Here is a 14,177-nt window from a genome sequence, read left to right on the forward strand (position 1 = left end):
AGAGGCCATGAGAGGAAAGCTGCCATTTGTAGGCTGGGGGAAGCAGCAGAGAGAGCCTCCTGCTGGCTCTGGAATAAAAGGGAGGACACAAGTTGGACGCCTGGAGGAGACCTGGCCAGTCACTGCGGACCCGCTAACCAGAGGGTGTTGTGGTTAAGGGTCAAAACACCCCATAAAGGTTGGGGACCACCTGATGACCTCTCTTCCAGGTCCCGGATGTAGACAGGGTCTAGACTAGTCTGTATGCAACCAACACAAGTCTACCATTAAGACTGTATGCTGCATTATCAAGGGAGGGTAAAATATGACAAAAGAAACCCCACACTGTTAAGCAACTTTAGATATACCACTTTCAATCCTTGAGTGGCGTCTTCAGTCCCCAGACGCTCAGAGTATAGTTGGAGGAGAAGGTGATGCAACACAGTGGAAAACATGCCCCTGTCCCGGCTTTTTTGGAAGTTGCTACATGCATTCAGTTTAGAATGTGTATATTATCCAAAGAACAATACATTTCACCAGTTTGAACCTTGATTACGTTATCTTTTTGCTGTATTCAATTGAATTTAGTTTGAAAATATTTAGCAAATCACTGATTCTGTTTTTCATTCACATTTTACACAATGACCCAACTTTTTTGGAATTGGGGTTTGCATAGAAAACAATCTATGCTAACCAGCGCATATTCTTTTCTTCCGATTCTTCCGCCTATTAATCTTCTGCAGTGATTTTGACTTCTGATATCATGTAATCCATTGTCGTGGCTCAGCTGTTGGAGAAGTGATGTGACAGCATTACGCCAACTTAAACCCCTGTATGAGGGAGATGTAGAACACAAAACCCTGTGACTAATCTGCTGTATTGTGTGTATCGTCACGAGCCAAGCAGGCGAATGAGATGAAGGATTACCTTTGCCAAGCTGATCCCACCAGGGACTTTGTAGGGGACGTACTTCCTGTAGATGTGCCCTACCCTGGAGCAAGGGATGTCCTCCATCCGACCACCGCACATCCACACCTGCAGAGAAACACAGGAGGAGGAGAGAACGCTCTTTTATCACACATCCAACTCTACGTTTGAATAGAAAGTTGTGAAAAGTTAAAGAAAGGGGAAGGAGGAATATGCTCAAGCTTGATGAGATGAGTCATCGACAGATGGCTAAGAAGAAGAAAACAGTATGAAGTGCTGTGGTTCTTACAGGCTTTAAATCCCCTGAGACAGAGGAGAGGGAAATGAATCAGACACGATGAAGTTACAGGATAGAAGAGGAAGAACAGGAGACCTCACCTGGCCTGCAGCATTGGAGTCAAGAAGCACAGAGCCCCTGGGTAAAGTCACAGCATTTATCACAGTGCTTAACTTTATTTCTAATGGCAAGACAACTACATGACCCTCCACCATCTCTCTAAAAAGATTAAATGATACAGCAAGATTCCAATATGTTCTAAGCCCCCTAATGGACTTGCTTTGGTCCATGATAACCCACCTTTAAAAGCACTTCTGTGCTGTTTTTATGACTTCCCCTTCCTTATCGCACATAATACAGACATCCAGCAGTCGTTCCTCATTTAAATCCACAAACTATAACGAGCACAAAAGCAGCGATTCACTTTTTTGGCTTCCACTGTTGAAAATAAACCCTGAGAAAGGAAGTGAGGCCACAAAGAGGATGAAGGAGAAAGAAGGACTTAGAGGCAGCGGGCGAGATGGAAAATGGGTTTTGTTTAGGAGACAATGGCGGAATGAAAAGTGGGGAAAAGAAACGCTGGATTTAAACATGAAAACAAACAAGAATGGAGGAAGAGGTTCAAGGTTTAGAGACTTTTTCTCTTTATTGGAATTAAATGGAAAGACAATTTTGCTGCTTGAAGATTAGACACGGAAGGAAGTTGTTTTAAGAACTTAGGCAGACACTTATAAACGTGGAGCACAGGTGTCAAACTCAAGGCCAGGGGGCCAAATCCGGCCTAGGAGATGATCTCATATTTCTGTTATAACTGGCCCATCAGTCTGAGGTCTGCAGATTTCCTCAAGTATAAAAATGTGAACATATCCTTGATGATTTAAGATATCCTTGTGAAGTCACAAAATCAGAAAAAGTAAGGAGCTAAAACATTTAAATAAGAAGTCAGGAGTGTGGGAAAAGAAATCAATTTGTGTTTTAATCTCATATTTTCAATTTAGCATCTAGCATTTAGGACTCAAAATTAGGATTTTGACTTTTTATTTCATACTCTGAGCATTTCAACTCATAATTTTGACTTCTCATAAAATATTTTGACCTTTTAAACCACTTATTTTGTATTTATCTCAAATTTTCAACTCCAAACTTTGACCTCATAATCCAATAGTTTGCGCTTTCAGACTCACAATTGAATAATTTGAATCTTATTTTGACTATTAATTTCATGAATTGAAATTTTATGTCATATTTTGACCTTTAAAACTCATGATTTTGACTTCTTTCTAATATATTTGCCTTTAAAAAACATTATTTTTTAACTTCAATTTTGGCTGTGGGCTGTGTTACTCAACTCTGCTCAAACAAAGAGCAAAATTGTTGAAAATACCCTTGCAAGAGCCACAATCTAAGTCGTGAAAAGTGGCAAAAACAGCTTGAAGTAGCAATGAAAAAAAGTTAAAGGTGGCAAAAATGGTCAAAAAGCAACAAAAATGGGTGAAAATGGGGAGGAAAAGTAGAAAAGGGTCAGAAAGTAGCAAAAATTGGTGACAAGTGACAAAAAAATGAGTGAACAGTGACTGTAATGGGCAAAAGCAGTCAAGAATGGCAAAAATGGGCAAAAAAAAAAGGAAACGTGGTATTTAGTGGCATAAGATAGATGAAATGGTTGAAAAGAGGTGAAAAAGGGCAAAAATGGCATTAAAGTAGCAAAAAGAAGTGGCTAAAATGGGCAAAAACTAGGAAAAAGTTGTATTTAATTAAAAAAGGGTTGCTTAAATGGGTGAAGATAAGGAGAAAAATGTGTGAAAAAGGGCAAAAAAGGGATAACAGTGGTGAAAAATTGGTAAAATGTTGCAAAAACAGTGGCAAAAATGGCAAAAAAGTAGAAAAAAAGTGGTATTCAATGGCACAAGGTAGCTTAAATTGGTGACAAGTGGGAAAAATGGTGAAAAGGGCAAAAAAAATCCCCTTTTTCAAGGAGTTCTGGGGGAATAATATTTAAAATTAATACATAAAGAAGCCACAAATAATCACTGAAGAGCCACATGTGGCTCTGGAGCCACGCGTTGAGATTAAGAGCTGTTGAAAACAAGGGCAGTCACTTGAGCTCTATAGTCCAGGTGTCAACACCAGGCTGAAAACAAAAATAGTCTTAGAGAAACATCCAGTACTAACTTTGGACCATCAAAGAACCCCTATGATTAATACTGCCAGCCTTTGGTTGAGTCATTATTGATGTGGAAGAACCAAACAGAGTTGAAATATTGTATGAACTGAACTGTATGCATGTATGTTTTATTTATCCAGCGACACCGGAGGAGACAATCCAGGTTCTAGTTGCACTTTTAGTCTTGGTTGGATTTTTTTGTCTTCAAGCAACATGTTTTATTCATGCAGCTGGAGTGAATTCTGTTGTTCCATAGTTTTGTTCTTTTGTGTGATCTGAGTCTTTTTGCTGGCGTTGGAGCTTCATCTGCAGCAGACTGGGGAGACCAAGGCTGTGCTGCAGTAAAAATTATGGCAACACAGGGTGTAAGGGCTGGATATGCTTCTCTGGTTTAATAGCCTTTGCAGCGAGTATATTTTCGTTATGGTCTGCATCTTACTGCGCTACCTCCCTCATGTCATCTACTCTGGCTGTGGTGTTCAGCCCCAAACCATTTGGATGCTATAAATGTTTAAAAAGAGAAAACAGTATGCATATACATTACAGTTTATCAGAATCTAGTGTTTTTGCCAAGTAAGACAAGAAATTTGACTTGGTGCTTGGTGCATCATCGTACATAGATGAAGAACAAAGGGGCTTTAGAAAGGGCAGCATAGACTACTTTACCGACTCATATATAAGGAAAAATAAATCTATGCATCTTCAAAATACAATGTACTTGAGGAAAAATAGATGTTGCAGGCACTGATTCTTAAATTGCTGCAAACAAGAAAGTATAAACAACGACCTTTGACAGTCGTTTGACTGGTTTGGCGTCAGTAGATGGTGGAAATTCTGCTGTTGACATTAGGCTTCTTTGCATTTTAGTCAATAATTACATTCAATTTGCATTTTTAGAGCCATAAAAGTCACAGAGAGAAAAACAATAGATGTGTTACATACTTCAGCTTTCTGCCATGGGCATCACCGTATTGTTTACCTGCAATGTGCTCTGGGAGTGGCTGTCGACCAATGGCAAGCTCTACTGCTTTGAGGAATGGCACAAATGAATCAAACTGCAAAAAAGCGCATGGACTTTTTTGTATATATGTGTATTTTTTAAAACTGTTAGTTGCAGAATGTTCATTTTTTCACTATTTTATCCCAGAGAGATGGGAACCAGTGGAGACAGACATGACATGGAGGCTGTAAAATCCATCGGCTTTCCAAGGTTAGGTTTGAACATTATGAGCTTTATTTGGCACATGGAAATCTGGTAGTAAGCAACACCTAAGTCCACCTCATCAACCCTTCCTTTTGTTCGTCCTTGCATTGTTCAGTAGTGATGTCATGAAATCCTGACTCTGAGAGGTGATGAACTTTTGAGGCAACATTTTCCTTTTTTCTGACTCCTACAGTCATGAGTGAAAAAAAACATTATGTAATGAATATTTTAATGTGAGCTTTTATAAAAAGTTTGTTCCCAGCCAACTTTTGCTCTGAATAACTCATTCTTCTGGCTCCATCCATGGAGGTTTAATTATTTTTGCCTCCAGAGCGGCTCTGTATCTGAGAAATGTTTGCATAACAGAAAGTCCGATCTTCCGCTGCGAAATAAAAAGAAGATCCACCGCCAGTTTTATGGCTCGTATTTTCCTCCTGCTCGGCCCGTGAGGTCAGATTGCCTCTCTGCTCTTTGTGCTCGTATGTACTGAGATGATTTCACTGTGGGAGCAGGAATTGTCCAGTGTTCCCATACCAGTGTGGCCAGGATGGAGCTTTTGATTAAGTGTACCAGTGGAAGCCATGATTGTGTTTCACATGCCAGCAGGGTCTGGCTGTCCGTGGGAGCAGCACTGTAAGGATTAGTATGAGAGCTTGTTAATCTTCTCACCTCAGGAGATTGGATGTCTGCGCCGTATCAGCTAATGGGGATCTTAATAAAATGGAAACCAAATTGAATATCGGAGGGCAATAAGGAGACTTAGGAGGCACAGCTAGGCATGTGCTGATAGCAGGATAATCTTTGCCAAAATAATAGCCCTGGCACAAGATATTATCTCAGTAAATTACTGATATAAGCAGAAAAGCTTCAAAAAAGAAATAAATCATGAGAGGTTTTTGAACCCCACTCAATGACAAGGTCACAGCTGTCAGGGTTATCAGTCCCCTGCAGCGTCATATTAATGAAATCTTCACCTATAGCTCAGGGTATTTTAAACAAGTGCAGAGTTGTCTTTTATATTTAGGGTAAAAATTAAATTAAGCTTGAAATCACAGAAGGTCAAGACTGTCCAGACCAAAATGCAACTGTTTGCATCAACTCTGCTGCAAGTGTTTACACCTGAGTGGCTGCATTTTCATGCATGGAGCAAATGGTAAACTTCAATTACTAGTGACCTTTGGCCTCCAAAATCCAATCAGTTCACCCTCAAGTCCTAGAGTAGGTTTGTGCCAAATTTGACTAAAACCACTCAATGCCTGTTTTAGATATGCTGAGGAGACTTGGGGTCACAGCAACTCTGACCTTTAACTCTAAATGTGTTCAGTTCAATCTAAGAGAACATTTGTGTAAAGGTTGAAGAAAATCCCTCAAAGCGTTCTAGAGATAATGCATTCATCAGAATAGAAAAACAAAAAACACAAATTAATACTTACATCACGTTCCACATTATTATACAAATGACATGTTTCTCTTATTTTCCTAAATATTCATGCAAATGACAGTCAGAATATTTTTCAAGTCATCCACCGTTAGAGCATAATTCAAATGTTTTTGAACAGACTTTATAATGTTAACTGTTTTTTTTTTTTTTATAAAAACTTTCAAATGTACTGTTCCACATTATTATGCAAAACAGAGTTTTAAAAGATCTTATAGGTTTTAAAGAACTGAAAATGGTCATTCAGGTCATATTTACTGAAATCAAAGCTATTTCAATCAAAAACATCTTAACAGGCAAAGTTACATGTTAACATAGAAGACATCTGTGGCTGATTCAGAGCACAGACATGTTCATGCAGATAAAGGCATAACGAGGAAGGTTTCTAACAGACAAATACATTGGATTAAGAGAGCAGCTGCTAAAATGCCATTGTAAAACAGCAACCAGGTATTTGAAGCTGCTGGTGCCTCTGGAGTCCCACCAACCTCAAGATGTAGGATCCTCCAGAGGCTTGCAGTCGTGCATAAACCTACTATTCAGCCACCCCTAACAAATGCTCACAAGCTGAAACGGTTGGAGTCATGTTTGGGGCCAGATTCATGAGGATAGAGCTGGTAGGCCCCTTTAGGGTCCCTGAAGGCGTGAAAATGACCTCGGCAAAGTAGAGTTTCTGACTGACCACTTTCTTCCATGTTACAAAAAGAAGAACCGTGCCTTCTGTAGCAAAATGATCTTCATGCATGACAATGCACCAGCTCATGCTGAAAGAATCCCTCTGTGTCATTGGCTGCTATGAGCATAAAAGGAGAGAAACTCATGGTGTGGCCCCCATCCTCCCCTGACCTCAACCCTGTTGAGATCTATGAGGGTGGGAGTTAGTTCACATCAAAACAGCAGCTCTGGGAGGATATTCTGACATCCTACATAGAAATTCGTGCAGAAACTCTCCACCATTATAAAAAAGCAAGGTTCTCAATGACAGAAAATGATAAAATCCTTTGCTTAGGAAGAGATTTAACATCCTAAAGCTCATATTTATACCAGAGTACAGTCTTTAACCAAGATGTAGTGACAGATGGCTTCGATGGAAGTTCATGTAACTGTCTTATTATCCAAAGATTTAACTTTTTACCTTGAAGGAGATCTCGTACTGCTCTCCTCCCCAGATCTCCAGACCTGTGTCGTATCCTCCCAGCTCCCAGAACCACTTCCTGTCCACAGCAAACAGTCCTCCTGCCATAACAGGAGACCTGCAGGACACAAAATACAACACAGACGATCACGACCATTACAGGGGGATCCATCAGCTTATTACTTAGTCACAGAACAATGTTAGAGAAAGCAACAGCAGCAGTATGAATAATTCTTCTTTGTCTACAAGAGAATCCAAATCAGATAACAGCCATATTCTCCTGTGAAGCACTCTCTGAAATATGTCCTTGAATCTTCCTGTATTTGTTGTATAAGAATCTTTTCACAGATCAAATAGAAAATGATAACTGTGCAAATTAAGCCTAGATTTGAAAAAAAAAAAAACATGCAACATGCAACTGCTCCATTGTTGCTTTTGAAAAAGAATATTTAAATGGAAATAAGTTCATCAACTGTCAGAAACATTGAATTGATGACTCTAAATTGCCCGTAGTTGAGAGCGTGCCTGGTTGTCTGTCTCTATATGTCAGCCCTGCCAGTCCAGGGTGTTCCACCTCTCGCCCAATGACAGTTGGGATAGGCTCCTACCGCTGCGACCCTCAATGTGATAAGTGGTATAGAGAATGGAGGGATCGATAAAGTGGCTGTTTAGACTCACCTTAACCACATCTCTAAATTAAGGCAGAACAACAAATCAAAGATTGAAACATAACAGTTTCAGTGTTATTTGATAAATAAAAAACAATAACATTTTAAGTTTAAAACAAGTTTTTGAAAGATTTCTAAAATATTTATGTTTTCTCATTTTTATGACAGGTGGTCTAATAAATTTGTTAAGCGCTGTACCTAAAAATTTTGAAGCAAAGTTTCCCCAGATAAATAAAATTTCCCAAAAATTACAAATACATCTCCTGAATTAACACAAAATGACAATCCTCAAACAAACCTCTGCATATCCCTGGAAAAACAATAAAAGTTTTTCATGCAATTATTTCAAAATTTCAATGCAAAAACACTTCCAATAAGGCTGTCAAAAATATACAAAAATCTTCCAAATTTTTCATGAAAATTCTGGAAATGTTCCAGGATATATCCCCAAAATTCACAATGAAAATTTCTGAAAATTTGATAGCAAATTCTCACAATATTTTAAATGAATAACTTAAACTTCAATGGACAGTACAGACATTTTTCTCAAAAAATTCTAATGGTAGAAATTGCTTTTATGTTGTCAGAGGGCCAGGATGAAATGTCCTCATATGTGCACGCAGGATCTTAGGAGGTTGTGATTCTAATCATGATTTTAAAAATATATAATCCTGACAAAATCAGAGGAGACAGGGTCCCACGCCACCCTGAAATCTTTAGGGGTGCCCAGACTGCAGGTTTAGAACCGCTGATTTAAAACATACATATCCACTTTCTCACTATAAGGAAGCAAAAATATGAGACAAAACTTCTCTAATCTTTCCTGCAGCAAAATCTATTTTAAACATTTTTAAGTCTGATATAATCAATATATACTGTCTCCACTGTTTTCCAGATTTCTGCATTGTTGAAGCGACTATTGTGTGGAATGAACTCCACATATAAGCAGTTGATGGACCTGCTGTAGGGTTTGACTGCGGGTTTTGCATATGCATGTTCTCTGCTGTGACTCTGGGTCTTGGATTGATTCTACTGTAAGTTTTCAGAGCCTACAGGATAAAGAAATTGAAATGACAGGAAGCCAAAGTCAGAACAAGAGCAAGAAAACAATCTACAGAGCCGCAGACAACGAGTCAGAGTTCATGCATTTACCGTGGCTCTATTTCTCTGCAGATAATGAAAATGCTCTGAACGGTGCCGAGCCAATTAACCCACTACAGAGCAATGTGGCTTGTGTCTGCTGTGACAAGCTCTGTGCTGCTGAGTGCACGCCTTGTTAGCTGCTCTATCACTGCTGCACTCGATTTAAGCCGCGGCACACCTGAGGCGGAGGAACTGGGGCAGCAGGTGCAGACACACACAAATATATATTTGATTTCTTTTGAGGAACCCTTCATTCTTCGCCACATGCCTTCCTTTAACCCGATTAATGGAACACTGATCTCAGCAATCAATCAAACACAATTGGATTTTTCTCATCTTTTCCCCCAAAAAGAAACACAACCCTCTTCAGCGCAGAAACACCACAACACACACTAACAGGTTGTCATAGCTACAAGCTTTTTCATCAGGTAAGAAGTCGAAGGCAGGCAGCCAGCAGGTAGTCTGCTCTCGCCAAAGTCGTCCCCGAGGAGGATCAATTAGAGGCAAACAGGGCAGCTCCTGTACAGTCAGCAGAGAGAAACACTCGGGGGCTTCCCACGCCTCCTGAGCAGTGAGCACACGTACCAGTCCCGTGGTGATAGCCGCCGGGTTTCTGCAGTTTTCTTCTGCACAGGTGAAAAGGTTGGAGTGAATCTAGCTGTGACGACAAAAATCCTCTTTATCTTCCTCTAAAATATATTTTTTTTTCAGTGTGTTAAATTGGTTCATCCTCAGGATATCTGTCTCAAGGAAACTGTTGCAGTAACAGATTGGACTGCAACACTTTTATTTCCCCCAAGGGGAAAGTTGGTTCACCACAGAAGTCCACACTCTCTTTACAGGTCATAAAAACTGCACAAAGATATTTGGAAGTATGTTAAAGCCCATAGGTGTCAACCTGAAAGACATGCATTAAGATGCATGTCAAAACTGCTGCCACATTTTAGTGTTTCTGATTGTGAAACAAATTTTAATGTTAGACGAAAATAACATGAGTAAACACAAAATGCAGTTTCGTAAATGTTGATTTCATTTATTAAGGGAAAAAAGCCATCCAAACTTTCCTGGCCCTATGTGAATAGGTCATTACCCCCCGTGTTAAATCATAAATTAGCTGTGATTGGCCACATTATTTTCTCAATACACTATATTGCCAAAAGTATTCACTCACCCATCCAAATAATTGAAATCAGGTGTTCCAATCACTTCCACGGCTGCAGGTGTATGAAATCAAGCACCTAGGCATGCAGACTGTTTCTACAAACATTTGTCAAAGAATGGCTCGCTCTCAGGAGCTCAGTGAATTCCAGCGTGTTACTGTGATAGGATGCCATCTGTGTAACAAGTCCAGTGGTGAAATGTCCTGGCTCCTAAATATTCCAAAGTCAACTGTCAGTGGTTTTATAAAAAAGTGGAAGTGATTGGGAACGACAGCAACTCAGCCACCAAGTGGTAGGCCATGTAAAATGGGTCAGTGGATGCTGAGGCACATAGTGCAAAGAGGTCGCAAACTTTCTGCAGAGTCAATGGCTACAGACCTCCAAACTTCATGTGGCCTTCAGATTAGCTCAAGAACAGTGCGTAGAGAGCTTCATGGAATGGGTTTTCATGGCTGAGCAGCGGCATCCAAGCCATACATCACCAAGTGCAATGCAAAGCGTCAGATGCAGTGGTGTAAAGCACGCCACCACTGAGGACTCTAGAGCAGTGGAGACGCCTTCTTTGGAGTGAAGAATCGCGCTTCTCCATCTGGCAATCTGATGGACGAGACTGGGTTTGGCGGTTGCCAGGAGAACACTACTTGTCTGACTGCATTGTGCTAAGTGTAAAGTTTGGTGGAGGGGGCATTATGGTGTGGGTTTGTTTTTCAAGAGCTGGGCTTGGCCTCTTAGTTCCAGTGAAAGGAACTCTGAATGCTTCAGCATACCAAGAGATTTGGGACAATTACATGCTCCAAACTTTGTGGGAACAGTTTGGGGATGGCCCCTCCCTGTCCCAACATGACTGTGCACCAGTGCACAAAGCAAGGTCCATAAAGACATTTGGTGTGGATGAACTTGACTGGCCTGCACAGAGTCCGGACCTCAACCCGACAGAACACCTTTGGGATGAATTAGAGCGGAGACTGAGGGCCAGGCCTTCTCATCCAACATCAGTGTGTGACCTCACAAATAGGCTTCTGGAAGAATGCTCAAAAATTCCTATAAACACACTCCTAACCTTGTGGAAAGCCTTCCCGGAAGAGTTAAAGCTGTTGTAGCTGCAAAGGGTGGACTGATGTCATATTAAACCCTATGGATTAAGAATGGGATGTCACTTAAGTTCATATGTGGGTCAAGGCAGGTGAGCAAATACTTTTGGCAATATAGTGTAGCTGATTAAATTCTCCATGAAGAGGGCTTTGCCCTCAAGTGACCCTTACTTCAAGTCAGTGTTAAAAATCTTTCAGCAAAGTTCAACAATCTTTCTTTCATATATCAAAATTTCAGCCGATTACATCTGATATTTTGCCTGTGTATTTCTGCATATAGGGACTGTAAATTTTTTCCAAGTATAATAATAAATTGTTGGAGTTTTAGGCTGAACCAACAGACCAATGTCAGTTGAGGTATTTTTCTTTATTTATCCTTATTCTTTAAACTTTAAAGTGTTTTTTAAGGACCAAAGTTTGTTTCCTTGGTCATTCTTAAACCTTAAAGTGTGTCCAAAAGGACTGAAATTTCTTGTCTGTAAAGGATATTTAAATATCAGTATCAGCTAAAATGAATCTATGTCAGCATATCTGATATCGGCAAAAATCCAATATCATGCATCCCTAGTGCAGACTTTAGACTCTGAGGATCTCCAAAAGCTTTGCTCATCCATTGGGTAGTCATGTTTGTGCATCTGCTTGTCATCCTAACTGCTTTGTTAATAACAAAAAACAGATTCCTCAGGGTTAATCAGGCTTGGGCCAGTGATTGGATGGCCTGCAAAAGAATGTGGCCTGATCTAAACTCCTGTGACCAACATATTCCATCCATGTCTGTACGGTTGCTTCATTATGGTTTTAATAGCAGCTTTGACTTTGCCCTAACTTTGCAAATGGAATGGGAATCTGAAAACAGAGAGTGGGGTAAGGCATGCACTAAATTGCGTCAAGATCAGTTTTCAAACTCTCAGGGACTACAACCTTCACGCAAGGGCGTCTGCTCCACCTACCAAGCCAAACTAGCACGACCAGGCTTTTTCTAACCAAATCAGACGGATAAGTTGTAAAAACGCTGTTAGAGCTACTTCTGCTTGTTGGGCGTGTCTGCTCAAGATGGCAACTGATATGTTTTGTAATGAAATATGTTGCAACACTTGGGTTTTGCACTCACTTGCATCACTTCTAGTAGCAGTTGCTGGTTCACAAAAAATATAGTTAGGAGCTTTGCTACAGAGAAAAACAGAAACTTAAATTATTTGGTGGCTCTATCAGGAAAGGTTTTGAATAGATGATCAGGGCCAATCAAAAGTGATGCCTGTATGAGGATTATATGGCCCTATAGACCATGATTCCATGTAGTTTGGCTTGTCCTTTGACAATAATGCCAAGATGGTAATTTTATCAAGATGCATCTATCATCTGTTGGTCTCCATGAAAACACTTGAAATCAATAGAATGAATGGTAATCTTGAGTTTATGGAAAAAGTCCCCTCATAAAAAAGCCTTTGAGCTGTTCAAAGTGCAGATCATTGTTAATACTTGCATCAGCAGTAGAATAGCGATGTAAAAGACGACTCAGTCTCAGAAAAGTGGTGTTACTCACTCAAAGGGTTCACTGGGGTCATCCCTCTGCAGCTCTGGAGGGATGGGGATCCGCTTGTAGTACATTTCCCAGTCAAAGGCTCCTCTCATGGCGTCCCCTGCCTGTGTGTCGTAGCCGAAGTTGTCGTGGTCGATGACATCGATCATTGGACACACAATGGTCTTCCTGTTCTGTGCGATTCGATCTGTGGAACACAAAGGAAGGAAGATGAGTTTGTGCAGTGCACTTTTTAAACAAAAGCATGGTTTTATGCTTCAATTCTTTTTTATTAACAGACTGGAAAGTTGAGAACAACAGTAAAATAACCTCATTAAATAAAGCCTTTTTAAGGGTACAGTAAAGCAGATGCAGATGTTATAACCTGATTCGCTATGATTGGATAGCAGCCAACATATCTCCAAAGGTTTGCATCACTCACTCCAACAATCTGCTCTGTCTTAAAGTCTAATAGATTAAAGAGTCAAATATACTCAGACTCAGAAATGCCTCTAACGTTGCCCTGTTCTGTTCAGTTTGGCCTTTTGTGAAAGAACTGCATGTGCAGAGGATTTGTCTGGCGATAATAATCAGGATATGTGTATCAGGTAAAGCGCAGGGTTTGAGTTTGCATGGGGCAAGGGCAGCATGTACAGCATTCCCTAACTGCAGCAATGAACGCAGGGCATCAGCAATAAAATCTGCTTGATTACATGAATTCCTACATCTTAGCAGGATGTTTTTTGCCCATCAACCCAGTCCTGTTTATCTCTATTTTTCTCCCTTGCATTGAGATGGGCTAAGAACAATGAAAAAGGAAGATGACAAGGGACCAGGAGTGTCTGACAAGAAGATTGTCCTCATTGTTTTTCATTTTCTTATGTACCAAGCTTGCAATATGGCTTTTTAAAAGAAAAAAGACATCAGTGCATCAATGATACCTCTATCCATGACTCATGTAACTTGACACACCAGATGGATTTGTTTCACACATCCATCTGGGAAAGCTTCAATAGGAAACGTTTGAGAAAAGGCAGGGCCTTTGAAAAAACACTCAGAGTGTGATTGGATGAACATTCTGTCTGTTACATCTCTAATGGCCAATAAGAGCAATAAAACACATGATGTCGAGCTGCGCGTGCGCAGCTAATGAAGAATAACGCGAAACATGGCGACTGTAGACATGTAAATACTCAACTTTTGTTGTTTTTGAAAAGAAAACAACTCACTGCTGTTCTTGTTTCTTCTTTTAACAAAGAAATGTTGTCAAGTTCTGATAAAACTGGCGCTTTAGCAGCGTCCACACTAATCTCTTCCTCCATAACTGCACCAGCTCTTGCTGCTGCTTGTTTATGTCACGACACTGCTTCGCCTGAAAGTACTGCCCCTCGTTGCTGATTGGTCCTGTCACTTTCTAACCGGGCCCAAACAGTTCAGATGGGAGCTTTGCAAGATGGATTCGCCATTGAGAA

The 14,177-nt window shown here is 40.3% G+C and overlaps 1 protein-coding gene across 3 annotated transcripts in view; it reads right to left on the bottom strand.

The window, feature by feature from the left end:
• Nucleotides 1-14,177, bottom strand: part of LOC121519000 (polypeptide N-acetylgalactosaminyltransferase 10-like) — a 105,556-nt gene that overhangs the window by 13,522 nt on the left and 77,857 nt on the right. For all 3 annotated transcript variants that reach the window (XR_005992681.1, XR_005992682.1, XM_041801738.1), the window contains exons 6-8: nt 12,730-12,913; nt 7,125-7,242; nt 907-1,014 (exon numbers count right to left, since the gene is read on the bottom strand). Coding sequence is in view for 1 of the 3 variants with exons in the window: in XM_041801738.1 (XP_041657672.1) it covers nt 907-1,014; nt 7,125-7,242; nt 12,730-12,913 (410 nt within the window). In the remaining 2 variants the exon portion in view is untranslated. The remainder of the gene's footprint in view (nt 1-906; nt 1,015-7,124; nt 7,243-12,729; nt 12,914-14,177) is intronic.

The sequence above is a fragment of the Cheilinus undulatus genome, linkage group 12 (genome assembly GCF_018320785.1).
Source record: "Cheilinus undulatus linkage group 12, ASM1832078v1, whole genome shotgun sequence".
Lineage (NCBI taxonomy): Eukaryota > Metazoa > Chordata > Actinopteri > Labriformes > Labridae > Cheilinus > Cheilinus undulatus.